At 46.9% G+C, this 25,068-nt stretch overlaps 1 protein-coding gene across 4 annotated transcripts in view; it reads right to left on the reverse strand.

Moving 5' to 3' along the window:
- clcn5b (Cl-/H+ antiporter 5b) overlaps positions 1-25,068 on the reverse strand; it is a 185,494-nt gene that overhangs the window by 94,728 nt on the left and 65,698 nt on the right. For 3 of the 4 annotated variants that reach the window (XM_085997573.1, XM_085997584.1, XM_085997594.1), the window contains one exon: positions 20,649-20,812. In XM_085997573.1, the coding sequence (XP_085853699.1) occupies positions 20,649-20,796 (148 nt within the window). In that variant the 5' untranslated portion in view covers positions 20,797-20,812. Of the gene's footprint in view, positions 1-17,371; positions 17,547-20,648; positions 20,813-25,068 lie in introns of those variants that run through there. The other variant, XM_085997605.1, reaches the window with a different exon arrangement.

Here is a 25,068-nt window from a genome sequence, read left to right on the forward strand (position 1 = left end):
CTCCTTCCCCCCTCTCTCCCCTTCCCCCTCTCTCCCCTTCCCCCCTCTCTCTCTCTCTCCTTCCCCCCCTCTCTCTCCTTCCCCCCCCTCTCTCTCCTTCCCCCTCTCTCCTTCCCCCCCCTCTCTCTCCTTCCCCCCCTCTCTCTCCTTCCCCCCCTCTCTCTCCTTCCCCCCCTCTCTCTCCTTCCCCCCCTCTCCTTCCCCCCCTCGTCCTTCCCCCCTCTCTCTCCTTCCCCCCCCCTCTCTCCTTCCCCCCCTCTCTCTCCTTCCCCCCTCTCTCTCCTTCCCCCCCCCCTCTCCTTCCTTCCCCCCCCTCTCCTTCCCCCCTCTCTCTCTCCTTCCCCCCCCCCCTCTCTCCTTCCCCCCCCCTCTCTCCTTCCCCCCCCCCTCTCCCTTCCCTCCCCCCTCTCCTCCTTCCCCCCCCTCTCTCCTTCCCCCCCTCTCTCCCTTCCCCCCCTCTCTCTCCTTCCCCCCCTCTCTCTCCTTCCCCCCCCTCTCTCTCCTTCCCCCCCTCTCTCTCCTTCCCCCCCTCTCTCTCCTCCCCCCCTCTCTCTCCCTCTCTCTCTCTTCCTTCCTTCCCCCCCCTCTCTCTCTCTCCTTCCTTCCCGCTCTCTCTCTCTCTCTCTCTCCTTCCCTCTCTCTCTCTCTCTCAATTCAATTCAATTCAATTCAATTCGCTTTATTGGCATGATAAGGTACATCTTATGTTGCCAAAGCATCGAAATACATTTATGGTTGAACACATAAACGCAGATCTATTCATACAGTGTATAAACAGATATATCCCCGAGTGTATAAATATACATTCGTATAATTTGTATATACTCTTTTCTTAGGTTTACTGGTTGTCCCTCTGTTTATGGCAAGCTGTAACATAGTGTGCCGCTAAGGTTACACAGTTTCTCTCTTCCCCTAGTAGGTATGGGAGTTTTTGGTCGTCATTCAAATTTCTGAATTCAGGGCATATTTGCAGAGAATTTTTGGTAGAAATTCTCCCTGATGCCCTGATATTTTCCACAAGCTGTGAGGAAGTGCATCTCTGTCTCCACCACTCCCTGACTGCAGTGAGAGCATATCCTGTCCTCTCTTGGCAGCCGGGTCTGCCTGTGTCTGCCTTTTTCGATCGCCAGGCTATGTTCACTAAGTCTGTACCTTGTCAAGGTTTTTCTCAGTTGCTATCCTTTACCATGGTCAGGTAATCAGCCATGTTGTATTGTCTGTTTAGGGCCAAGTAGCAATTGAGTTTGTTTTGGGTTTTTGTTGTTTCTGCCCAATATGACAGGTATTTTTCCTTTTGCTTAGTGACAATTGTGTTGGGTCGAATTCTCTGTGCTACGGATGTCACTGTCCTGGGGCTGGTTATTGTTAGTAGTGTTAGTGGTTGCTTCACTGAGTCCCAGGACTAGTTGACTAAGGGTGTTCTTCTTTATGGTCCTCCTCTTGGCATTTCAAGGCTTCGTAATGATAGCAGTTGCTCATTTTTAGGTGTTTCCAAAATTTGGTGGCTCTTTTTTTGGATAGTAATTATTAGTGGATATTGGCCTAGTTCTGCCCTGCATGCATTGTTTACGGTTTTCCTTTGAGTCCGGTGGATACTTTTACAGAATTCTGCATGTAGGATCTCTCTCTTTCTCTCTCCTTCCCACTCTCTCACCTTCCCACTCTCTCTCTCTCTCCTTCCCACACAGACAGACTCATTTATATATATCCTTCCCCCAGTCTCTCTCTCTCTCCCCCCCCGTCCCTCCCCCCCCCCCCCCCAAGTCTCTCTCCCCGTCTCTCTCTTCTCCCCCAGTCTCTCTCTCTCTCCTTCCCCTCTCTCTCTCTCTCCTTCCCCCTCGCTCGTTCCCTCTCTCTCTCCTTCCCACACAGACAGACAGACAAACTCATTTATATATATAAAAATTATTTCTACTTTTTTCATAACAACATGCCCTCAAAAAACCCTCGCACCGCCGGGCACTCCAGCTAGTAATTAATAATTCGTTAGAAAAAGGTGTAGTGACAGAGGACTGACAACTAGCTAACGTAATATCTATATTTAAGGGGGATAGAACATGTCCAGGGAATTATAGACCAGTCAGCTTAACATCGGTGGGAGGAAAAATAATGGAATCCCTACTAAAGGAGAGAATAGAAAAACATCTAGCAACGAAAAGGTATAATAATGAATAGTCAGCATGGATTTTAAAAAGGGTAAATCTTGCTTGACCAACCTCATTGAATTCTTTGAAGTAACAGAGAGAGTAGACAATGGTAATGCATTAGATGTAATTTATCTAGATTTTCAAAAGGCCTTTGATAAGGTACCCCCATAACAGACTAATAAGGTCAGAGAATGCGGAGCCTGGGGACAAGTAGCAGAATGGATTGCTAGCTGGCTTCAAGACAGAAAGCAGAGAGTAGGGGTAAAGGGTAGCTATCCACAGTGGCAGAAGTTGGGTAGTGGTGTTCCACAAAGATCAGTGCTGGGACCCACTGCTGTTCACAATTACATTAACGATTTAGACTTTGGAATCAAAGACACAATTTCTAAATTTGCAGTTGATACCAAATTGAGGGGGATAGTTAATACTGAGGAGGACTGCAACAAATGGATAGGAGGACATTAATAAACTTGCAGAATGGGCAAATAATTGCAAATGAAGTTCAACACAGATAAATGTGAGGTACCCTGTATTACATTTTGGTAGGAAGAATAGAGGGGTCACTTATCACTCGGAGGGTGCGAGTCTAGGTGAGGTAGAGGAACAAAGGGATCTCAGAGTACAAACACACAAATCACTAAAAGTTGCACACAGGTTAGCAAGGCCATAAAAAAGCAAACCAAGCACTAGGGTTTATTTTTTTAGAGGGATAGAATTGAAAAGTAGGGAAGTTATGCTAAACCTGTATCGAACCTTGGTTAGACCACACTTACAAGTACTGCGCGCAGTTCTGGTTGCCATCATTATAAAAAGGATAAAGAGGCACTGGAGAGGGTGCAGAGAAGATTTACAAGGATGACACCAGAAATGCAAGGGTATACATATCAGGAAAGGATGAACAGGCTGGGTCTCTTTTCTCTTGAAATAAGGCGGCGGAGGGGTGACCTAATAGAGGTCTTAAAAATTGTGATAGAGTGGATATTGAGAGAATGCTTCCACTTGTGGGGAAGAGCATAACTAGAGGCCATCAATATAAGATAGTCACCAAGAAATCCAATTAGGGAATTCAGAAGAAACTCCTTTACCTGAAGAGTGGTGAGAATGTTGGAACTCACTACCACAGGGTGCGGTTGAAATGAATAGTATAGATGTATTTAAGGGGAGGCTGGACAAGCATGAGGGTAGAGGGTTATGCTGATAGATTTAGATGAGGAAAGACGGGAGGAGGCTCGAGTGGAGCATAAACGCCGCATGGACTGGTTGAGCCGAATGGCCTGTTTCTGTGTCATATATCCTATGAAATGCTTTTGATCTTAATGGCAAATTACCATAATCAGTACGGCATATACATTTGTGTAATAAAGGGTTGGTTATCTCTTTCTTTCACAGCCCCACACCCCTTCCTGGCTAACCAATCTATTCTCGATTTTGCCCAGGGCCACGAGGAGCATTCTAAATCATAAGTTTCATAAAGTTTATCCAGTTACAGTATATGAAATACAGTTAACACCTTCACTGCCTATGCATTTAGTGTGCAATCCATTTAAGTGATTCTATGAGCACATACTATTTTATTGCTAACAATTGCCATCATTTTCTCCGGAAGCTGGCTACAATACCGACAGTCCCATGTGATATTGTAAACCCCACATGCATTGCAAATTATATTAATCTGTTAATTATTCATCCAAAAGCTTTTGCTTTGTAACCTCATTAGTTATTATCCATGAAATGCCCAAAGTCTGCCAAGTGTACTGTAAAGACTTTCAATCTGTTCTAAGTGTTCCATTATTGGAAAATATACAGGGACTAATAGGTGATTGAATGAATTAGAGATGCACAGGCAGCTCAGCGCTAGATTATGAGCTACAGGCAAATGGCAATCAACATCGGGATCCTAGTCTATGGATTAAAAAAAAATCAAAACTTGCCAGAGAAAGTTGATTGCACAGATTATAATAAAGATTAATAAAAATTATAATGATCTATCACCGCACAATGTTAGTATGATGTTAACAGCATACGACTTTCAGATTGTAATCTGCAAATTCTGGCATGAGAATTTTACATTATAAGCATACAAAGCTTAGGAAATAGAAAGGAACAAATGAATATGAAGCTATTTTTGTGACTAAATTAGTTGGAGTTGTCGCATATTTTAGAAAAGCATATATATTTCATAACTGCAGGCCTCAGATGAGACATTTTCACTGGCACCAAAGGTTCCTTAGCTTGCAGCTGTTGGAAGCGAAGCACATTGGCTGCACTATAAATGTTTAATTTTTAGTATTCTTATGCCATCTGGGCAGGTTTTTAATCCAGCATTCAAAACAGTGGGGTTGCTGGAACTCTTATTTCTGAACTGTGACCAACATGTATCCTCCTTTTTTAAATAAGCAATGTTTCAAACATAGTGCAATTCAAAATTAAGATTACTAAAACACATTCAAATTGTGGATATTATGTAAATTGTAGCACTGCTAACTGAAACATTACTGTGGGCACTGTAGACATAGAACAGAATTTAACACATTGCCAGCCTTACAGTTTCCTTTGTTGCGCACACAGACATGGGCGTTACAAACATATAGATTACAAAGTGTGATCAAAGCTTGAAATTATTAGTATCTCTCCTGTTTAATACTTCCTGGGTAAAGCTTCCATCAATCTCAGCCAGACTGGAAGAATTCCTTCGTATGACAGCAAAATACTGCAGATGTTGAAAATCCAAAACAACAACAGAAAATGCTGGAAAAACTCAGGTGGTCAGGCAACATCCGTGGAGAGAAATTTGAGTTGACGTTTCGGGTCGAACCCTTCGGCTGAAGGTAAAGCCGCCAATGGTGGAGCGATTAAAATCGGGGTGTGTAATAGAAGCGCAGAGATCTCGGAGGGTTGTAGGGCTGGAGGAGGTTACAGAGATGGGGAGAGGTGAGGCAATGGAGGCATTTGAAAACAAGGATGAAAACTTTAAAATTGAGGTGCTGCCGGACCGGGAACCAATGAAGGTCAGCGAGCACAGGATGAACGGGACTGGTGCAAGTTAGGATACAGGCAGCAGAGGTTTGGGTGAGCTCAAGCTTAGGGAGGGCAGAAAATGGGAGGCCAGCCAGGAGTGCATTGGAATAGTCAAGTCTAGGAGGTAACAAAGGCATGGATGAGGATTTCAGCAGCAGATGAGTTAAGGCAGGTTGGAGATGGGCAATGTTACAGAGGTGGAAGTAGGCATTTTTAGTGATGGAGCGGATATGTGGTTGGAAGCTCATCTCAGGGTCAAATAGGATGGCAAGGTTGCAAACGGTCTGGTTCAGCCTCAAGGTATTTTTCTAGTAAAAATTTCAGCCTATTGAAATTTATGAAAGCTCACCCCAGAAAAGGAAGAAAACGATCAATTTGACTGATAAATATTTGTTGGTAGGGGTCAGCAAGTTGTTTTCTGTTTTTCCCCCCCGTTTGCTATGATATTCCCCACTCAAATGTTACATATTGGCTTGTCAGGGCATACTGAGGAAAAATTTGCATTTATACAGCACCGTACCATGTTACAAAGCACTTCACACAGAATGAATTACTTTGAAGTGCAAGTGCTTTGTTATATAAACAAAAGCAGCCGCCATTCTGCACACACCAATGAAATGAATGATCAGTTATTTATTTTTGGTGATGCTGGCTGAAGGAGGATACTGCAAGAACCTTCTGCTTTTCTTCAAATAGTTAAATGGGGTCTTTAACATCCACCTGAACCAGCACAACAGACTTGTTGTGCTGGTTCAGGTGGATGTTAAAGACCCCATTTAAGGTGGGACTTGTACAAGTCGGACGGTTTACACCTGAACCAGAGGGGAACCAATATCCTTGCGGGGAGGTTTGCTAGCACTGCTGGGGGGGGGGGTTTAAACTAACTTGGCAGGGGGATGGGGTACAGAGTGGAGCTATAGCAGGGGGTGATTTACAGCCAAATACAGAGAAAAAAACAAGGCAGAGCAAATATGCGAAGGCAAAAGGGAATATGGCAGGGCTGGAAGGCATTTATTTTAATGCAAGGAGTCTTGCAAATAAGGTGGACGAACTGAAGTTGTTGTTGAACACATGGGAGTACGATATTGTTGCTATCACGGAGACATGGTTGAGGGAGGGTCAGGACTGGCAGCTCAATATTCCGGGGTATAGAATCTTCAGGCGAGACAGAGGGGGGTGTAAAAGGGGAGGGGGTGTTGCAATATTAATTAAGGAGTCAATTACTGCTGTAAGGAGGGATGATATATTAGCGGGTTCCTCTAATGAGGCCATATGGGTAGAACTTAAAAACAAAAAGAGGGCAAGCACTTTGCTGGGAGTGTACTATAGGCCCCCAAACAGTCAGGGGGAGATAGAGGAACAGATATGTAGGCAAATCTCAGAAAAGTGCGAAAATAATAGGGTAATAATAGTGGGGGATTTCAACTTCCCCAATATAAATTGGGATAGTCAGAGTGTGAAAGGCTTAGAGGGTGCAGAATTCTTAAAGTGCATCCAGGAGAGCTTTTTGAGCCAATATGTAGAAAGTCCTACAAGAGAGGGGGCGATACTGGACCTAATTCTGGGGAATGTAGCCGGGCAAGTGGTGGAAGTGTCAGTAGGAGAGCATTTTGGCGATAGTGACCATAATTCGGTGAGATTTAAGGTGGTCATGGAAAAAGACAAAGACGGCCCGGAAATAAGGGTTCTAAATTGGGGGAAGGCCGATTTTAATATGATAAGGCAGGATCTGGCCAAAGTGGACTGGGAGCAGCTACTTATAGGAAAATCCACATCAAGACAGTGGGAGACTTTCAGAAGGGAAATAGAGAGAGTACAACGCCAACATGTTCCTGTAAAGGTCAAGGGTGGGACCAACAAGCAAAGGGAACCTTGGATGACAAGGGATATACAAAAATGCATTAGAAATAAAAGGGGGGCTTTTGGCAGTTACAAAAGACTAAAGACGGAAGAAGCCCTAGAGGAGTATAAAAAGTGCAGGGGCATACTTAAAAAAGAAATTAGGAGGGCGAGGAGGGGCCATGAAATAACACTGGCGAGCAAAATAAAGGAAAATCCTAAGATGTTTTATAAGTATATTAAGGGCAAGAGGATAACCAGGGAAAGGGTAGGGCCCATTAGGGACCAAAGTGGCAATCTGTGTGTAGAGCCAGATGATGTAGGCGGGGTTTTAAATGAATTTTTTGCATCTGTGTTCACTATGGAGAGAGACGATGCAGACATAGAAATCGGGCAAGGGGACTGTGACATACTTGAGCATATTAGCATCGAGAGGGAGGAGGTGCTAGCGGTTTTAGCAGGCCAAAAAGTGGATAAATCCCCAGGCCCGGACGAGATGTATCCCAGGCTGCTGTGGGAGGCAAAGGAGGAGATTGCAGGGGCTCTGACACAAATTTTCAGAACCTCTCTGGCCACAGGGGATGTACCAGAGGACTGGAGAACAGCTAATGTAGTACCACTATACAAGAAGGGTAGCAGGGATAAACCAGGGAATTACAGGCCAGTGAGCCTAACATCTGTGGTAGGGAAATTATTGGAAAAAATTCTGAGGGACAAAATTAGTCTCCACTTGGAGAGGCAAGGATTAATCGGGGATAATCAGCATGGCTTTGTCAAGGGTAAATCATGTCTGACAAATCTGATTGAATTTTTCGAGGGGGTGACTAGGGGGGTGGATGAGGGAAATGCTGTGGATGTGGTTTACATGGACTTCAGTAAAGCTTTTGACAAAGTCCCGCATAGGAGACTGGTCAAGAAGGTAAGAGCCCATGGGATCCAGGGTGCCTTGGCGCGTTGGATCCTAAACTGGCTGAGTGGCAGGAGGCAGAGGGTGATGGTCGAAGGATGCTTTTGCGACTGGAAGCCTGTGTCCAGTGGGGTACCTCAGGGATCGGTGCTGGGTCCCTTGTTGTTTGTGATCTACATAAATGATTTGGATGAGAATGTAAAAGGTATGATCAGTAAGTTCGCAGATGACACGAAAATTGGTGGGGTGGTAAATTGCGAGGAGGAAAGCCTCAGGCTACAGGACGATATAAACGGGTTGGTCAGATGGGCGGAAAAGTGGCAAATGGAATTTAACCCTGAAAAGTGCGAGGTGATGCATTTTGGACGGACAAATAAGGCAAGGGAATACACAATGAGTGGTAGGACCCTAGGAAGTACAGAGGGTCAGAGGGACCTTGGTGTACATGTACATAGATCTCTGAAGGCAGCGGAACAGGTAGATAAGGTGGTTAAAAAGGCATATGGGATACTTGCCTTCATTAGCCGAGGCATAGAATATAAGAGCAGGGAGGTTATGATGGAGCTGTACAAAACGCTGGTGAGGCCACAGCTGGAGTACTGTGTGCAGTTCTGGTCGCCTCACTATAGGAAGGATGTGATTGCTTTGGAGAGGGTGCAGAGAAGATTCACCAGGATGTTACCTGGGATGGAGCGCCTCAGCTATGAAGAAAGACTAAACAGGCTGGGGTTGTTTTCCTTGGAGCAAAGAAGGCTGAGGGGGGACCTGATTGAGGTGTACAAAATGATGAGGGGCATAGATAGGGTAGATAAAGAGGAACTTTTCCCCTTAGTAGGGGGGTCAATAACAAGGGGGCATAGATTCAGGGTAAGGGGCAGGAGATTTAGAGGGGATTTGAGGAGGAACTTTTTCACCCAGAGGGTGGTTGGAATCTGGAACTCTGCCTGAAAGGGTGGTAGAGGCAGGAACCCTCACAACATTCAAGAAGCATTTGGATGAGCACTTGAAATGCCATTGCATACAAGGCTATGGACCAAATGCTGGAAAATGGGATTAGACAGGACAGGGGTGGATGGGCGGCGCGGACACGATGGGCCGAAGGGCCTCTTTCTGTGCTGTAAAACTCTATGACTCTATGACTCTATAACAGACAGATGAGGACAAGATTTAACGTCCCACCTGAAGGAAGGCACTTTCAACAATGCACACTCAATCAGTACTGTACTTAAGTGTCAGCTTTGGTTAGATGCTTAAGTCCTGAAGTGGGGCTTAGCTGTTGATCTATTTCCCCACCTTTCTTGATTTGACAACTACATATCCAAGACACACCTAAAACAATAAGCCTCAGATTTTCCTCCCTTTAAAAACAGAAGAAGAACGGAATGAGAAAAAACCTCACAACTTGCATCCATTTGGCAATCACTCTTCTATGAACCCTTTCAACTCTTCAATGACCTTTTGATGGTATGTGTCAAAATCCCACATAATACTCCAGAAGTATCCTTACAAGGTTATAAAATCTTATTTAACTTATGATAGAAATTAATAAATATAAAATAGTCACTAATAAATCCGATAAGGAATTCAAGAGAAACTTCTTTACCCAGAGAGCGGTTCGAAATAAAAACAGAAAATGCTGGAAAACACCCAGCAGGTTAGGCAGCATCTGTGGAGAGAGAAACAAAGTTTACGTTTCAGGTCGATGACCTTTCATGGTTAGCATGTGGAACTCGCTACCACATGGAGTACTTGAGGCGAATAGCACAGATGCATTTAAAGGGAAGCTAGGTAAGTACATGAGGGAGAAAGGAATAAAAAGATATGCTGACAGGGTTACATGAAATAGGGCGGGAGGAGGCTCATATATGGAGCATAAACCAGCTGGGTCGAATGACCTGTTTCTGTGCTGTAAATTCTATGTAATAAAATCAAGATTTATACAAATATTTAATTGGAATGATAAACTCTATTTTATTTGCCTATAGATATATATTCTGGCCGTTATTTTTCAATTAAATCTTTTTCTTTCAACCTGAAGGATGACCACAGACAATGCTCTGAACTTACTACTAATTGGTACTTTTGTGGCGACACGCCACCACTGGACATAATCCGCTCACGGCGGCACAGACAGTCTAAGCAGAAGCCCCCAGCCGGGGGCCCTTTCCTCCAGCAACTTGTTTCCCGCAGGGACAAGCTGCCGGGAGCACTTCCTGTCTGGGAAGTATTTAAGTGGATGCGCGGGCTTTTCTAGTCCCTGTTTGCCATGTGGTCAGAATAAAGCAGTTGTGTTTTCAATAGCTCTGTCTCGACTCCCACGTTTGCCGCGGTATCTCAACACTGGTGACCCCGACGCTCAGGACGAATCCTAAGTTAGCATGGCGGATACAAACGTAGTCACGGTTAAATTACCTGACTTTTGGGAGAACCTCGCCGAAGCCTGGTTCGTTCAAGCTGAGTCCAGATTCCAGTTGAAAGGCATTACAGTCGACGCCACGAAGTACGACTACCTCGTCGCCTCGCTCACCTACGCTACAGTCCCCAAGGTTTGGGCAGCGCTGCAGAATCCACCAACGGAGGGCAAGTACGAGCATCTGAAGGCTGCGCTACTTAAAAAATTTCAAACGTCCTCTTACCAGCGCCACTGCCAACTCCTGGACCTCCCCAGCCTTGGTGATGCTTCACCATCAGACCTGCTTTCCCACATGCTGTCCCTCTCAGACGACAAAAATCCCGGCGCCCTTTTTCGCACGTTCATTCGGCAGCTCCCCACCAGCATCCGCCCGCTCCTTGTGGAGTCTGACTCCACGGACCTGAATGAGATAGCCGAAAAGGCCGACCGGCTGCTCTCTGCACAGGCCGCTCGCGACGTCGCGCCCGACCTCACGGCAACGACCACGCGGTCTTCCCGGGCCGCTAGGCCCGACCGCCCTACCACTCCGGGTCACTGCTACTACCACACCCGTTTTGGCGCTAGGGCTCAACGCTGCACGCCACCGTGTTCCTTCAAAACCCCCCCCCGCACCGGCCCCCGCGGCAGAAGGAGCCCCTACTGTACGTCACTGACGACAGAACCAACCGCCGATTTCTGTGCGACACAGGGGCCCAGCACAGCATCACCCCCGCCTCCGCCCTCGAGATCCAACGCGGCACACGGGGTATCACACTGGCTGCAGCCAACGGCTCTGAAATCCGCACATATCGCACCCGCATGGTCACGCTCGACCTCGCGGGCCGCCGCTACCGCTGGGAGTTCCTGACAGCCAAGGTCCTCTGCCCACTCATCGGCGCCGACTTCCTACGCGCCCACGGCCTCCTTGTCGACATTCCGAGGCACCGCCTCATCGACATCAACACTATGGCCCCCATCCCAGGCGCCTTTACCCCGGCCCGTTCGGCCGGCCCGACGACCTACTGCCTCGCCAGAGCCACGGACGACTACTCGGCACTCCTAGCTGAGTTTCCCGCCCTCACTAACCCGACCTTTTCGGCCAAAGCCGCCAAGCACGGTGTGGAACACTATATCCCCACCACCGGCCCCCCAGTTTCTGCCCACGCCCGCAGACTCAACCCGGCCAAGCTGGAAATCGCGCGGGCTGAGTTTACCAACATGGAACAACTCAGCATCATCCGCCGCTCCAGCAGCCCTTGGGCCTCGCCCCTCCACATCGCTCCCAAGCCCGGCGGAGGCTGGCGCCCTTGCGGGGACTACCGCCGCCTCAACGACGCCACCACCCCCGATCGGTACCCGGTGCCACACATCCAGGACTTCTCGGCCCGACTGGCCGGACGAACCGTCTTTTCCAAAGTCGACCTGGTGCGCGGTTACCACCAAGTCCCCGTACACCCCGCGGACATCCCCAAAACGGCCGTCATCACCCCATTCGGCCTGTTCGAGTTCCTGAGGATGCCCTTCGGCCTCAAGAATGCAGCACAGGCTTTCCAGCGCCTTATGGACTCAGTCCTCCGGGACCTGAACTTCCTATTCGTCTACCTAGACGACATTCTCGTGGCCAGCTCCTCCAAACAGGAACACCTCGAACACCTTCGCATCCTGTTCGGGCGCCTAGCCCAACACGGGCTCATCCTCAGCCCGGCGAAGTGCCAATTCGGCCGAACCGAGATCGATTTTCTCGGTCACCACATCACCCCTGCTGGGGCCGTCCCCCTGCCCAACAAGGTGCAGGCCGTCCAGCAATTCCCCCGCCCCACAACCATCAAGGGCCTCCAGGAATTCCTCGGGATGGTGAACTTCTACAACAGGTTCATCCCCAGAGCCGCAGCCCTTATGAAGCCCCTATACGACTCCCTCCGAGGAAAATCCGGCAAGATGGACGTAGCCTGGACCACTGACACGGCAGCCGCCTTCGACGCCACCAAAAACGCGCTCGCCGACGCCACTCTGCTCGCGCACCCGAGGGCCGATGCCCGGGTCGCGTTCACCACCGACGCCTCCGACCACGCGGTCGGGGCCGTGTTCGAGCAGTGGGTCAATGGCGCGTGGCAGCCACTTGCCTTCTACAGCCGCCAACTGCGCCCCCCGGAGGTCAAATACTCCACTTTCGACCGCGAGCTTCTCGCACTCCACCTGTCGGTCCGCCATTTCAGGTTCCTCCTGGAAGGCCGCCCCTTCACCGCGTACGTGGACCACAAGCCACTCACATACGCGATGGCCAAGCACACCGAACCCTGGTCCACTAGGCAGCAACGCCAGCTCGCGGCCGTCTCCGAGTTTACTACGGACATTCAGCACGTCTCCGGTAGAGACAACGTGGTCGCCGACTGCCTTTCCCGTCCCGCCGTCTGTGCGAATCACCTCGCGGTCGACTACGCACAACTAGCAGCGGCCCAGCTCACGGACCCAGACCTCCTCTCGGCGGCTACCAGCCTGCCAGGGCTACGCCTAGCCAAGGTTGCGCACGGGCCCGAAGCCACGGCAGTCACATGCGACGTCTCACTCGGCCAACCCAGGCCGGTCGTCCCTGAGACCTGGCGCCGCCGCGTCTTCGACGCGCTCCACGGGCTCTCTCACCCGGGTTCCCGCGCATCCGTCAAACTCCTCTCCAAGCGCTTCGTCTGGCGCGGCCTTAGCAGAGATGTTCGGACTTGGGCCACCTCCTGCCTCGCCTGCCAACGGGCTAAGGTACAGCTGCACACCAAAGCACCCCTGGGAGACTTCGAGGTACCCAGCCGCCGCTTCGACCACGTACACGTCGACATCGTCGGTCCCCTGCCGCCATCGCAAGGCCAAACTTATCTCCTCACGATGGTCGACCGCTACACACGCTGGCCTGAGGCAGTGCCGCTGACCTCCACCACCACAGCCGACATCGCCAGGGCGTTCGTTAACACCTGGGTTGCGAGGTTCGGCGTACCGGCCGACATAACCTCCGACAGAGGCGCCCAGTTCACCTCCGAACTCTGGACGGCCACAGCACGCAACCTCGGGGTGACGCTCCACCGCACCACAGCGTACCACCCGCAGGCCAACGGACTTTGTGAATGCTTCCACAGGTCACTCAAGGCCTCACTCCGCGCCGGCCTGCAGGACAGTACCTGGACTGACCGCCTACCGTGGGTGCTACTCGGCCTACGCACCGCGGTCAAGGAAGACCTCCAGTCCTCGGCAGCGGAGTTAGTCTACGGACAACCGCTGCGCGTCCCAGGCGAATTCCTTCCGGAGCCTACCAAGCCTTGGTCGGCCGAACAGCAGCGGCTCAACTCTTTCTCTTCCGCTCAGCAGTTCGCCCCACTTCCGGTCAACCGACACGGCGAACTCGCACCTCACGTCCCGCCAAATTTACAGCAGGCGCGCTTCGTCTTCGTGCGACACGACGCGCACCACGGGCCCCTGCGACCCCCGTACGACGGTCCGTACGAGGTACTACAAACCGGGGACAAGGTATTCAAGCTGCGACTCGGCGACAGGGTCGAGACAGTCTCCATCGACCGGCTCAAACCAGCACACACAGAACCAGGGGAACAGGTCCCCGTGGCCCAGCCTCCAGCCAGAGGCCGTCCCCGTGGCCCAGCCTCCAGCCAGAGGCCGTCCCCCCGGCAAGCCAGCACAGCCGGCGGCGAACCGCCCGACCCAACCAACCAGACCGGCGACCACTCAGAGCCGCTGCGGCAGAACCATTAGACCACCGTAACGACTCGTCCACTCCTCCTAAGCGGATTCTGGGGGGAGCTCTGTGGCGACACGCCACCACTGGACATAATCCGCTCACGGCGGCAAAGACAGTCTAAGCAGAAGCCCCCAGCCGGGGGCCCTTTCCTCCAGCAACTTGTTTCCCGCAGGGACAGGCTGCCGGGAGCACTTCCTGTCTGGGAAGTATTTAAGTGGATGCGCGGGCTTTTCTAGTCCCTGTTTGCCATGTGGTCAGAATAAAGCAGTTGTGTTTTCAATAGCTCTGTCTCGACTCCCACGTTTGCCGCGGTATCTCAACACTTTCATATTTTTTAATTTCTCCCATTTAAATTATCTAAAAGCAGTGATCAAGATCTTGTGTGTTTTTTTTAAATTTATTCGCAGAATTAATTCCAATAAAGAAAGACTCCTGGGAAATTTCATCAGAGACAAGTACCATGATGTGACTCCTTTATCAACCTCTGCATGTGTGGATAGGCCAATTGAGCACCAACAGCATTTCTAGTGTTAGCTTGGTTAAGCTCAACAATGGTCATTCTTTCCCTTCACGGTTTGTATACAATGAAGACTTACTGTAAAAGATATGGTTATCTACTTCGTAAGTCTTAAAAAGAGAATTTGTTTACACACATATTATCGTATGTACAGTACTACACTAATCAGGCAGACTTTTAGAATTATATTTTCTGTTTGAGTTTTTTTTGAGAGTATTTGTGGCTGTTGGATTCTTGGTGGGGAGGGGGTACATTGGTTCCACAACAGGTGATCACATCCACCAATAGCTCTGGTTCCCACAGCCTTTTGATTTTAAGGATATTTCATGTACCACCATTTAGGCTCGACCTTTAAAGACTGAACTGCATAATCTTTGATGGGGGTTCTTTGTAACCTGGGTTAGAAGAGATCCCATGCTACAGAGAGACTGACAGAAGTATGGAGACAAAAGTTTGGGGAAGGAGAGGAGGGAGAGAAAAAGACAGGTAGGCAGAGACAGAAGCAGAGGAAGTGAAAATGGCATGGTGCAACAAATCAAAAAGCGTAAAGAGTGCCAATTCAAAAATGGTGTTTAATCACGATGAAAGCCAGTGGTGCAGGCTTGGATCAGCCTGTACCCTCTGTCCCCTACATTACAACAGTGATTACACTTCAAAAAGTACTTCATTGGCTGTAAAGTGCTTTGGGTCGTCCGGTGGTCGTGAAAGGCGCTATAGAAATGCAAGTCTTTCTTTTATAAACCAGTGATTTTTCCTGACTCAAAAGTGTGCAATCATATGTGACCCAATTGCTAACTGTGACTAATGGAGCGTGACAACAGTTGCAAAACATTGAACATCTCTGCCCTAATGGTTAGGGTGGTTTCACAAACAATGGGAAGTTTACTTGAGGTAAATGGGTTGTGTGCTTACAGGTAGACAGTGCCCACTCCAAATCAGGAAACAGAAAATCAACTTTTGTGGATTTCTCACTAGCTTGTTTGGAGACTCTTAAGCATGGTGATGAGTTTTTAGAGGTGTCAGACTAAAAAAAAGCATAGCTCAATCCTGTGTAAATCTGCCCTACACAGACACCCACATTTTTGAGCAGGGTCACTGGATAGTGATTAGAAAGAAAGAACTTAAGAATATAATGCCTTTCACAACCTCAGAACATCCCAAAGTGCTTTACAGCCAATGAAGTACTTTTGAAGTGTAGTCACTGTTATAGAAACATAGAAGATAGGAGGAGTAGGCCATTCGGCCCCTCAAGCCTGCTCCGCCATTTAATGAGATCATGGCTGATCATCCAAATTCAGTACCCTGTCCCTGCTTTCTCCCCATATCCCTTAATCCCTTTAACCTTAAGAAATATATCTAACTCCTTCTTGAATATATTTAATGAATTGGCCTCAACTGCCTTCTGTGGTAGAGAATGCCACAGGTTCACCACGCTCTGGGTGAAGAAATTCCTCCTCATCTCTGTCCTAAATGGCTTACCCCTTATCTTTAGACTGTGACCCCTGGTTCTGGACTCCCCCGCCATCGGGAACATCCTTCCTGCATCTAGTCTGTCTAGTCCTGTTAGAATTTTATAAGTTTCAATGAGTTATAATGTAAGGAATGAGAAGTTTTTATTCCCCTACCCATAGGTACTGAGGTTAATTGCACCATTCAAATCAGGTAGCTCAGCACAGACATGCAATCAAAGCAGAAACCTTCAGATCTGTCTGCCATGAAGAGCCTTTACCCACCAGGCCATCGGGAGTTCCAAACTATGCTTTTGCAGAATGAAAACCATACATTGATCCCTTGTGAATCTTTCTCTTATTCTTTCAAAAGTTCAATAAATTCAAGAGAGTAAAATAAGTACCGCCATACTGCACTATTCATTAATGGGATGCAGGTGAGGTTGCCCAGTTTGCTGAGTTCCCGATGTGTGGAGAAGAGCCAAATGTAAGCTAGTTGCTTCAGAAGAGTGGGAGGAGAAAAAGCAAACAAAAAAGCAGCAGTTATTTTTTGGCTGTGGTCATGGGTCTCAAAAGAACATAGTCCCAGGCTCAGCAACAGATTGCTTAAATGCTATTGGTGAATCATTTGAGGAGATATGTTGGGAGAGTAGGTAGGAGGATGGGGCAGTGGGGAAGAGCTGCATAACAAAACAATTTATTCCCCAAAATAAAAGTGTATTAAAAAAAGCGTAATTTTCTACATGACCAAAGGAATAATACAGTACTGCAATAAGCATTTTCAGAAAATGCTAAATAATAGTGGGATTTGTCCAAGGTTGTTCCTACAAGCAAAACGAAGAAAAAACTCCAGCGAAAATGTCAGTAAGACACAGCTCTTTAAAGAACTAAGCTTTAAAATGACAATACAATGATGCCGATGCAGAGCAATTAACACACAACTACTGCTTGCGGGGAAAATTAAAACTCAGTCTCCGAAAGGAAATCCCAAGGCTGATCAATAACAGCCTTGATATATTCTGAGATAATCACTTTTGTTTCATCTAGATACTCTCTTATTTTGATCATATTCCTGCTTTACACAATATGCTAATATACAGCTTCATTCCAAGTATGGACTTAATAATTTCTATAAAAAGCAAGGAACTAAAATGCTAGTCCAGGGCCAATGGTCTATAAACCAGATTAGTGCAAACATCTGCCAATTCTAACATTGCAAACAAAGCAGAGTTAATGCAGGAGGGTTCAAAAGATTGCTTTGATGTATTTCAATCCCAGTAAATTACTAGCAGCTCTAATATTGATTTTGTTATCAGCACAAGGTTGTTTTTTTGTCCTTACCCAACCCCCTCTCAGGCACTACTTACCTCCACATATGCTTTACTCTTCTGGAATACGGTTTACCAGGCTCAAGAAAAGAGCAGCAGATATGTACAGTCCACAGACTTCATTAGGATCAGCAAGCGTTACAACAGAATCTCTCCAGCTGTAAATGTTAGCCTCCAAAAAGCAGCTTTCACTTGATTGACTGCAATCACCTGCACAGCTCTGCTTACGCTGCCTGTGAGTCATCGTCAGACAAGCCATGTGATCTAAACCTTGGATTAATATTGCGAGCAAGGCACTTTTTCCCCTTCCTTCTCCTTTCAGATTTGGAACAGCAAAACTTGGGAGAAAATGTGATAGTATAGGCTCTTCAATGTAAATCACTGGGGACTATCAAAGGAAGCAACACCATATGCAATTGATGCAGACATTTTAAACATGTTATGTACAACAAAAGTAGATTGCACTCAACGTATTGATTTCATATATAAAAATATAAAATGAATGTTTTGCAAATAAAGCTTGTATGCTAAACTTATATAATTTATTTAAAAACTGAAGCTTACTTGATGTATTTTTCTATAAACCTTTGGAAAATGTATGCATTTTCAGGTAAAGTGTTTTTTGTTTAATGTATCTTATATATAAGTTGTTGTTGTTATTGTCTTTCCTTCCTTGTTTAGGTGCGGGAAGAAAAACAATACCTTTCAGCTACTCCTATTTTACACAGTAATGGATTGCGTTAGAACTACTGGACTTTGCTGCTGAAAGAAGTACGCAGATTAACATTGGTTAAAAATTAAATTCAGTATCACCAAATGAGACAAACCTCTGTGAATACGAAGATAGGAGCAGCATTCTTTCTGATTCACACAAATCATCCTCAACCTGCTCTAGCATGTCTCCTAGTGGCGACGCACAGAAAATGCATTTTTTATTTTCATCTTTAGACCAGTTACACATACACATCATTCCTGATGGAGAGTGTGGATAACTGGCTTGCTCCCAGGCCTTTGCTAATGCCACTCTACAGCCAGTTATTTCATGGTGTGCCGAGACTGCTCTGCAGCGACAGCTGACTGGCTTCTTTCCCTGTGGAAAACACCTGGCCATCACTTTGTAGCTTCCAATGACAGCATAGCTGACGTGAGAAACTCATTGTGTGAGGGGATCCTGAACATTAATGCAAGAAGCAAAATACTGCAGATGTTGGAAATCATAAATTACAACACTCAGTATGTCAGGCAGCATCTGTGGAGAGAGGAGAGGAGAAGGGAGGGGGCAAGAAGGAGAAGCTACATCACACAGGTTATGAATGCACAGGGCTATCATCATTTCCTCAGATATCCAAAACCAGCAGGATAGGGCTTTGGGATTTGCCCACAATGGCAGGTTTCTGAGTGTAGGGCATCATCGACTGCACCCACATTGCCCTGTGAGCTCACATGTAAAAACCTGACATTTATGTCAATCGCAAGGACTACCATTCACTCAGTGTGCAGCTGGTCTGTGATAACCGCCAGCACATCATGCGAGTGTGTACCCAATTCTAGGGCAGCTGACTTGAAGTCATCCTTCACTCCACGCACCCCCCGCCCCCCCCAATATTTGACTCCAGTGAAAGAGTCCGAGGATGGCTGCTTGGGGAAAAGGATTATCTCCTCCAGACATGGCTGATGACCACTGGAAAGAAGATACAATTCGGTCCACACTTTCACCAGAGCCCTCAACGAATAAACCATCAGGCTGCTGAAGCAGAAGTTCCGCTGTCTGGGCAGATCCAGGGGCATGTTTCAGCACAGCACACAGCGGATGTCCAGAATGGTGATGTGCTGTGTGCTCCACAATATTACTATGCAGTGGGGACAGCATCTGGGGGCCCAGAGCACGAAGAGGAACAAGATTCTGCAGACAATTAGGATGGTGAGGATGTGCCAGGATCCAAAACCTGCCAGCAGCCAGAATCCTTCGATAGCAGCTAATTGCGCTTCACCCGAGCTGTCTTGGTCCTCTGCACCCTATCCAGTCACGAGCAGCCCCTGTCCCATTCCATCCACTCTGTAGTGAGATGCATCTGCCCAGAGGGCTGCTCTGCAGCACCTCACAACTGAACAAGTACAATCCCCATGACTCAGCACATCATTCAACACAGATCTAGATTTCTCCAATGCTTATAGTTTTAAAATAACCCAGCATGTTCTCAAACTAAAACTCTGGAAAAATCCTAGTGCCTGTCTTGCGTGCTCTCTTGGTGCTCCCCCAGCGGCTGGAGCATGGGAGGTGGAAAGCTGCTGTGGCCGTAGTGGATGACCGCTGAGGATGCCCGAATACTGACTGCAGCATCTCTGTGGTTGCCGTGGCAGTTCGGCCCACCTGGCTTCCTGGCACTAGGGTAGACATTGGTTGAAGGGGTGGCAAAGTGGTAAGTGAGTTGTCATCTCGAGAGAGGGCTACCTGTGTCGCTCCCATAAAGCCACTGCCACTCCCATGGAGAAAAACGGAGTTCTCCTGATGTCACAACCAGCAATTATACCTCAACCAACACCACCAAAAACAGATTAATGAGTCATTTATTTTGTTGCTGTTTGTGGGACCTTACAGGCTGCGATGTTTGCCGATAAAACAATAACTACACTCCAAAAAGTAAATTATTAGCTGTAAAGCGCTTTAATAATGTCACGAGGGCGTAAAAATGTTATATAAATGCAAGTTCTTTCTTTTTCTATCCCCACAACAAATTCACAGGCCAATTTTATGTAATTAATCTGCAATTTCACAGGTGGCATTATCTGCTCAAACAAATGTCACCCTTTTACAGAGAGGACACACAATCATCACTTTATCGATAAGCAAAGTTTATCCAAATTTAAATGTTGGTATAATGGTAATCAATAAAAACGTCCTGAAATTTTTTTTTAAATTGTATTAAAAGCACTTTGCTTCATGAATTCCTTATCATCCCTTCCCATCCTCATTCTTCAATGCTTTGTCAATGTATCTAGATAGGAACTTGAAGATTTATCAAACCATTAATATTTTTTAATCCACTGTGATTAATGAATGTTAGATCACTAACACATGGCTTAAAGAAAATTAATCTGCAACTAATTACTAGGAAATTCTTCATCCATAGCATGCAAAATAAACTGGAACCAGACTGGGCTACAAGCACAGGCAATTCAAAATAAAGCTGTTCTATGACAATCTTATGATGAATGGCTTCATAACTATTCAATGTTATGATCTTAAAATAATTGGAAACATAACCTTCCCACACACACATTTGCTGAAACATCTGCAGGTTTCCTTGCTCCATACCTTCTTGTGGATCCCTGTCTAGTGGAGGAACATCATCTGCCAAAGAAAAGTCCAGAGGCGCTCCTGCAATCTCCACCATATCCTCATCACTTGTGTTGCTTTGGTAGCTATTAAAACTACCTCTTCGGTAAATCTGATCTTTGGCCATTTTTACTTGCTAAAATCTGCAAGACAAAAGCAAAATATAAGGAAATACTTATAGATGGTGGAGTAGAAAACTCCAAAACTAACTTTGCAAAAATATCTGTTAGAGTTTTAATGTTTATACCTCATTTCGCACTCTAGAATATGCACAGGATGTTTTGTGGTAAAGATTGTGCTCATCAACAATTTGTATTTACATAGCATCTTTAACAAACAAGTTCAGATGTCCTTTGGTGTCAAAAACAGGAAGGCAGATTATTATCTGAATGGCAATAGATTGGGAGAAGGGGAAGTGCAACGAGACCTGGGTGTTCTTGTGCACCAGTCGCTGAAGGTAAGCATGCAGGTGCAGCAGGCGGTTAAGGCGGCAAATGGTATGTTGGCCTTCGTAGCGAGAGGGTTTGAAGACAGGAACAAGGATGTCTTGCTACAGTTGTACAGGGCCTTTGTGAGGCCACACCTTGAGTATTGTGTACAGTTTTGGTTGCCTTTTCTGAGGAAGGATGTTCTTGCCATGGAGGGAGTGCAGCGAAGATTCACCAGGCTAATACCTGGGATGGCAGGAATGACGTATGAGGAGAGATTGGGCTTATACTCGCTGGGGTTTAGAAGAATGAGAGGGGATCTCATTGAAACATAAAATTCTACCAGGACTAGACAGACTAGATGCAGGAAGGATGTTCCCGATGGTCGGGGAGTCCAGAACCAGGGGTCACAGTCTAAGGATAAGGGGTAAGCCATTTAGGACTGAGATGAGGAGGAATTTCTTCACCCAGAGAGTGGTGAACCTGTGGAATTCTCTACCACAGAAGGCAGTAGAGGCCAATTCATTAAATATATTCAAGAAGGAGTTGGATATATTTCTTAAGGCTAAAGGGATCAAGGGATATGGAGAGAAGGCAGGAATGGGGTACTGAATTTGGATGATCAGCCATGATCTCATTGAATGGCAGAGCAGGCTCGAGGGGCCGAATGGCCTACTCCTGCTCCTATCTTCTATGTTTCTATGCCTATCCACGGGAGAGCGTTAGGAGAAATGACTGAAGGCTAGATTGAAACAATGGCCCAGAATCTGCTGCTAAAATAGTCGCAGAAAGTTAGGGCTGGTAATTACCAGCATCAGTACCTTTTTAATGAGGATATTTATGTTCCTGCCATTCAACCTCTCTGGCCCAGAAAGGGAACAATTTAAACTGTGGAGTCTTATTCCTACAGGTAGAAAATTGTTGGTAGAGATATTTAAAATTTAAATGTTTTTCTTACTCTTCCTTTGTCTTTTTTTCTCTCTCTCAATCCAACCTTTCTTTCTCTCTATTTCTCGTTCTGTACTTAATTTGACACAAATTCACCCTCCTTCTCTGTCATTCCTCTGTTTCTTTCTCAATCCTTAAATCTCATGAGTTAAGGAGAAAGGCTGTTGGACCCGTCGTTCATTGAGGTCCCAGATTCCCCGCTGCGCCGTTTTCAGCTTGCAATTCCAGCAACTGACAAGACAAAAAATTTTGAAGTTGAAGGTTGAGGGGAAAAGTCTAACTAGAGGGTCACGCCACAAGATGCCCCAGTCCAGCAAAATCTGGGCCAATGAGCCATAATTTGCTGTAGCAGTGCATCTAACAGCGTTAGTTAGACTTGCTCATGCACATTTAGGTAGTTAAATTCTTTGCGTGGCAAGTTGCTGAAAGTGCAAGCTGATAACAGTGCAGCAAGGGAAACAGGACATCTGGGACCTGAGTGAACAGGACAAGCAACTGTGTATCTCCTTAACCAGATTGAAGGATTGAGAAATTAACAGCGCAAGGACGGAGAAGGGAGTGTAAATTAGAGTGGGTGAATTCAATGTCAAATCAGGTAGAGAGAGAGAAATAAGAGAGAAAGAGAGATTGGATTGAGAGAGAGAAAAAAAGACTAAAAGGAAAAGTTTAAAAAAATGTAAATTTAAAGTTTTATAATTTTTTAAATCTCCAACAATTAAAACCTGAAGGAATGAGACTCTTGTAATAGCTAATTTTCAGTGCAAGGGAAGTTGATTGACTGTAATTAACACATCACATTAAGAGAGTACTTAGGCATGAAATTATTTGACTATGGTGAGTTTAGTTCGCATCTACCACACAAATACAGCAACTTCACGCCATTCAATGCAAGTCAATGGCGAGGCAGAGAGTGCAACGCTGTTTTCGCGAAGCTAACGATGGAGCGGCACAACTCAGGCAGCACCTTTTGGATATTGACATTTAACCGCGCATCTGCCACTCGTCTGAAGTTACTGTATCATTTGCACATAAATAACGGCAAGCGCCATTCGCCTCACCGTTATTTTGACAGCAAATTCTGACCCAATGTGTTTTGAGATTTTTTTTTAAATATAGAGGGCAGAGAAGTAGTGGCAGAGTGGTTTAGGGAAGGAGTTCCAGAGTGTAGGACCAAGGTGACTGAATTATCCATGATGGAGCGAAGGGAAGGGGGATGCACAGGAGTCCAGAGCTAGAGGATCAAAGGGTGCAAGCAGAGATGAAAAGATGGAGGAGGCTGCAGAGATAGGGAAGACAGGGCTCTGGAAGATTTTGAAGAGGAGGACAAAGATTTTAAATTAGATCCTTTGAAGTACAGGGAGCTAGCATAGGTCAGCAAAGACAGAGATGATGGACAAACAGAACTTGGTGCAGGATAGGATACAGACAGCTGCGTTTTTAACAAGTTGGAGTTTGTCGGGGACTGGGGCGGGGGTGGTGCGTGGGCGATGTTAGGCCAGCAAGAGGAGCTTTGAGCAATCAAATTTGGAAATGACAAAGCATTGATAAGGGTTTCATTGGTGGCAAGGCTCAGAAAGCGGTGGAAGCAGACAATGTTCTGGAGATGGAAGTATGCGATCTTGGTAATTGAAAGGACATTTGTTTTGAAGCTCAACCATGGGAACATGATATGCTTGTACTTAGTTTTGTTCAGCCTCAGCAATGGGCAGGCAGTGGATGGAATCAGTGGCAAGAAAGGAGAGTTTATGGTGGGCTCTGAAAACAGTGGCTTTGGACTTGCCAATGTTCCACTGAAGAATGTAGTGACTCATTTCCGCTGGGTGATTTAGGGTTATAATCACCCCTCAGGTGTGGGAGTAGCCTTCCTGTGGATGGGAAGGAGTTAACGAGGCTAGAATTGGAAGGAAGCGAGTGGAAGACCTGGGTCCGAAAGCAGCACCAAATGCAGGGCTAAAGCAAACCTACCCGCCCACCCCTAGATGAATGCAGACTGAAGTCCTAATAACTATTATTGCAGAAATTACAGCTGTAATACGTTAAAAAAAAAATATCGATGCCTCATCTCAGCTCCAGTATATGTTGCAAATTAGGTTTGGCTGGGAAATGGGGAGAAGGGACAGAGAAACTATGGCCTAAAAATTCAGTTGCTTTGCGCCTCTCGTTAGCGCCCCACTGCCAGCGATGACCTCATCGTTGTGCGCAGCGCCCCGCTCGCGATCATCGGTCGCGCCCATAGACGCCATGTCCAACAGGTAAGGGGGGCCTACATGCGGCCGGGGCAGCGCTAATTAAAAGGGAAGGTGCTGGGCGGCCATTTTTGTTGCTGGCCACCTGCCAGCACCTGCCCATGGCCTCCTGTGTAGCCCCCCCACGGGGTGCCGGCTGCGCTCCGTGAGCCCGGCACTGCTCGAGTACCGGGCTCTTTTGTCGGAACTCTGATCTCTGGTGGCCCAGCTGGGCCCCAGGTTGCGCCGCGCTAGGTCCCTCCCCTTTAAGAAGGAGGAAGGCCTGCAGTACCGCGGCACGATGTGCCACAGAGCCTGGCGCTGCGGCATGTAGCACTGCGATATTCACTCGCAGCGCCCCAAGAGGAAGGCAGGGCTCTTTCAGTAGCACCCAGCTTCCCTCTTGGGATGTTACAGGTGAATTTTGGCCACGGGGGCACTAATTTTTTTCCGAGTAGCACCCCGGTGAAATTAGCGTCCCAAAGGGGGCGTGACTCAATTTTTCCCCCGTGTCAATTGTATGTTGCAAGAACCTTTTTTTCTTACCGAATATGCTATCAGAAATGACACTATAGACACAGTTCTTGGGCCAAACTTCTGGGCTGTGATTTGCTGAAACACAAGGTCTCCGATCAATTGGCCACACTTCTGGGATCTAATTGGCTAAAGGAACAACTGCTTCTGGTTCTGATGAAATAGACATTACACTCCTATCTACAATAATACTTGCATTTATTTACATGAAAGATGCCTCCCAATACCTTCATAGATCAATACAATATGAAGCATCATATTAAG

Source organism: Somniosus microcephalus, chromosome 1, assembly GCF_052327205.1.
Source record: "Somniosus microcephalus isolate GS21.2 chromosome 1, FLI_Smic_1.0, whole genome shotgun sequence".
NCBI classification, from domain to species: domain Eukaryota; kingdom Metazoa; phylum Chordata; class Chondrichthyes; order Squaliformes; family Somniosidae; genus Somniosus; species Somniosus microcephalus.